At 39.1% G+C, this 4,216-nt stretch overlaps 1 protein-coding gene across 1 annotated transcript in view; it reads right to left on the bottom strand.

Annotated features, from left to right (window-relative positions):
• Positions 1–398: 398 nt before the first annotated feature.
• Positions 399–4,216, bottom strand: part of LOC107703349 (extracellular calcium-sensing receptor-like) — a 5,753-nt gene continuing 1,935 nt past the window's right edge. Inside the window, 6 exon segments of the mRNA XM_016505942.1 lie at positions 399–1,312; positions 2,127–2,250; positions 2,539–2,760; positions 2,953–3,473; positions 3,475–3,628; positions 3,912–4,206. Of these exon segments, the coding sequence (XP_016361428.1) occupies positions 399–1,312; positions 2,127–2,250; positions 2,539–2,760; positions 2,953–3,473; positions 3,475–3,628; positions 3,912–4,206 (2,230 nt within the window).

Here is a 4,216-nt window from a genome sequence, read left to right as displayed (position 1 = left end):
TTTTTTTTTTTCTTTTTGCAGGTACAGCACAAACATTAATAAAACAAATAATAAACACATGATGCTTTAAGGTCCAGCGCCATCCATAATGTGAATATATAATGTTCAATGTTAATTACTATGTGCACCTCTGCAGTTCGTTTGTTGTGTGGCTCAGAGGGCTTTTGATGGTACTTTACCCATTAGGTGTTTTTTGGTATTCTGCTCTGGCCTAAATACAATAATGAAACACTTTGGAGCAAAAATACAGAGAACCAGACCAAAGCTTGATGCTAAGATAGCAAAAATCTCCACAGCTACAGTCAATTTTCCTGGAGAGCTGACATAAGCTTGTAACAGTAAAATATCAGATTGTATGATATCTGAATTTTATAGATTTCTAATGAGAGCTGTGTGTCTCAGAGGGCTTTTGATGGCACTTTACCCATTAAGTGTTTTTTGGTATTCTGCTCTGGCCTGAAGACAATAATGAAACACTTAGGAGCAAAAATACAGAGAATCAGACCAAAGCTTGAAGCTAAAATAGCAAATATCTCCACAGCTACAGTAAATTTTCCTGGAGAGCTAACATAAGCGGGAATAAAGGTGATCCATACAGCACAGAATATGAGCATACTGAATGTGATGAATTTAGCCTCATTGAAGTTATCAGGCAGCTTTCGGGCAAGAAAAGCTAAAACAAAACAAAGGAAAGCTAGCAGTCCAATATAACCCAGCACAGCCCAGAAACCTATAGCTGATCCTAAATTGCATTCTAGAATAATCTTTTCTTTGTAGTGTTGCATATTGTTGTAAGGAAAAGGAGGGGATATTGTTAACCAAAGCACACATATAAGGACCTGTACAAGAGTGAAGCCCAAAACACTGAGTCTCTGTTGAGGAGGCCCAAACCATTTCATGACATTACTTCCTGGAAGTGTAGCCTTGAAGGCCATTAACACCACTATTGTTTTCCCTAGAACACAGGAGATACAGAGGACAAAAATTATCCCAAATGCTGTGTGACGCAACATACAGGACCACTCAGTGGGCCGACCAATAAAAGTAAGTGAACAGAGGAAACACAGAGTTAACGAGAGTAGAAGCAGGAAGCTTAGTTCTGAGTTGTTGGCTTTTACTATCGGAGAGGTCCTGTTTTTGTAGAACACTAAAATTATGCTCAAAGCCACTAAAGAACCAGCAATAGAGAAAGCAGCCAGTATAATCCCAAGGATCTCATCCCAGGAGAGAAACTCCACTGGTTTAGGAAGACACTTGTCCTTCTCATTATTGGGCCAATACTCAGGTAGGCATTTGTGACAATCTAAAGAATCTAGAAGATGAAAACAATCAGTGCTTAACAGCCATTCATGAGCCACAGGAACAAAATGGAGACATGCATCTGATCAAACTACTGTTTTAAGAACGAGAAAAAGAAAGGTGTATGATATGGTGCGGTGGCTGTTTATTTTTAGTAAGGCATCAAAAATACATTAATATGCTGTTTGGTGATAAGTCTACATACACATCTCAGAAACTGCAAAATGTTAATGGTTAAAAAAAATAAAAACTGGTGTTATTTATTTATTTGTTTGTTTGTTTAATTTAGTACTGCCCTGAAAAGCTACATTATTTAATATAGCAGATGTTTATATAAAGTGCACAAAACAAAAGAAAAAATAAACAAACCGGTTCAAAATTTTACATAGCCTTGAGTCTTAAAACTGTGTATTACTACCTAGATGATCAATGACTGTTTTTGTGTTTTGTGATAGCTGTTCCTGAGCCTCTTGTTTGTCCTGAGCAGTTAAACTGGCCACTGTTCTTCAGAAATAATACTCCAGGTCCTACACATTCTTTGGTTTTTGATTGTGAAATCCATCTTTCCACACGCAAGACAATTGAGGGACTCATACACAAATATTACAAAAGGTGCAAACGTACACAAATCCTCAAGAAGCAAATACACTACACTTTTGAAAAGGATGACCAGTGTAAATGCAAAGTAAAGATTTCTAAGATTTTTGCACGTTTTAAAATAGATTAGATATTAAATATTTTCCTTTTTTCTGTATCATGAAGTTTCCTATGTGATTGGCCCAGACATATGTGTGATTTATCCAGCAGCATAAACCCAATCAAAGTACCTGTCTCATTGCTGATTTCTCCTTCTGCACAGTTAATGCAGTCATAACAGCAGACAGGTCTTCCTTTTTTCACAGCCTTCCTCATACCTGGAAGACAGCTCTCGCTGCACACAGACACAGGCACCTGCAGGTAACAGGTACACACAGGATCAGAATCAGAAATTAACCTGGTATTTGGTATTTGTTGTTATGCTATGTTAAAACATTACAAGAAATACATGCATACATAACCAACCAACTCAAGACTGTCTAGTTATTTATGTTCAGTACTTGCACAGTGATTTATTCCAATTAACTGTTTCAATGATAGACATTGTATTTTTATATGGTTAAGAGGACATAAAAAATTAAAAATGTCCCTTAAAAAACATTTTCAGGGGAACTATAATACACTCGCCAGAACACACTTTACCTTTTCACTGCCATTATACCAAATGATAGCTCTGCTCAGACTAAATTCTTGGCCTTTAGGCTTGGATGCATCATATTGACCCACTGTCACAAAATCAACTGAACTGTCTCCTTGAAGTTGCCAGTTCACAAGTTCATATGTGGCCACAGGGTCTCCATTGGTGTCAAATGAAACGGAATAATTATTTTTAGTAAAGTTCACCCGTTTGAGTTGATCAAAAACCTGCATGATGAACATTAAAAATTCAAACTGCTGTGATTACAATTTGCTGAATAATTAGAACCCAAATAGTGGGTGTGACTGTATACTTATTTTATAGTAGGACAACGCATAAGTTATATTCCATTACATTGATGCATTTTAAAATCTCTATTGTTTCACATTTACAATTTATTCCACGATGAGAAAACGTACCTTATGGGGATCAACTATGATGCTTTTGTGACATGTATTTTCCTTACAGACAATGCTATGGAGGGCATGAGCTATAGCATATGTGGCTTTGTACACCATATTTGTGACGCGCAACTGGGACGTGTCTGTGTACGGGTTCTGTAAAGCGCGCAGGTCCTCTGTGCCATCACATGCTGGCATACCAGCAGAAGAACCTGTCTGCCTTTTTAGACTACAGCTGAATGAGCTTTCCCAGAATTCTGTCAGCAGGGGAAATTTTAGCGCTTGTTCTGGAGACAGGTCAAGTAAAAATTCACGAAGACCCGGGATAACAGATCGCGGGATTGCAAAACCCACTACACCGATACACAAATTATACCGAAGCATTTCTGGGTCTGTAACCCACGACTCACTGCCAATCCACTGCATCGGGGGAGGCGGCTGCTGGCTCAGCTCTTCTAAAAGAAGTCTCATATCACCCGACGCCAGGAAGGCAACAATTACACGAGCCGTTGATCTGCGAATGACTTCAGCCACTCTTTGAATCACTGCGCACTGCTCCGATCCACGTCCATCCGAAGTGCTTGACCATCCGTGCCAGTGCTGCCGCTTGATGGTGATCACTGGGGATGGTCCTGAAAAAAGTAGGATACTGCCGCTTGTCACTGAGACACGCGCACGTTGCGTAATGACTCACCTGTAGTGCACAATGGGGGAAAATTTATTTATTTCCGAACATATAACGACTTTAAAATTTTCAAAAGTCAGACTAGGCTACTCCAATAATACGCATTACAACTGTTTACAGATGTTTGCTTTGACAGCGGGTTTCAAAGGTTTTCCAGCTGTTATGGCAAATTTACAACGATTTTTACAATTAGTACTAGGCATTTCTGACACAGCGCCAACATTTTTATTATTTATTTATTAGTTCTGTAAATATCTTAGAAGACTAAAATACATTTATTCTGAGCAAACACCTGTGGAATTCCAAAGGGACCGAAAAATCTTGAAGTGCTTATAGACGGTGTGGAACCAGATTCTCCGACAAGTGCGGGAACTGCAGCCGATTTTGCACAGGAATCAGTGTCGTTAAAAATTAGATCTAGTCCGTTGGCAAGCTGTAATGCTACTTTGACTGCCATTGGCACAGAGCCACAAGAGTCATATATATGGTACCCTAATGTTATGCCTGGTAAAAGATCAGAGCTGTTGTTTATCTCTTGGATGGCGAACTGCAAGGCACGAGCAAAGCGCAGCTCCCTGAAGTCCATGCTGTTGAAGC

Source organism: Sinocyclocheilus anshuiensis, unplaced genomic scaffold (assembly GCF_001515605.1).
Source record: "Sinocyclocheilus anshuiensis isolate Anshui unplaced genomic scaffold, SAMN03320099.WGS_v1.1 scaffold2235, whole genome shotgun sequence".
Taxonomy (NCBI): domain Eukaryota; kingdom Metazoa; phylum Chordata; class Actinopteri; order Cypriniformes; family Cyprinidae; genus Sinocyclocheilus; species Sinocyclocheilus anshuiensis.
Note: the sequence above shows the minus strand (reverse complement) of the source record. Positions and strands in the feature narration are given on the sequence as shown.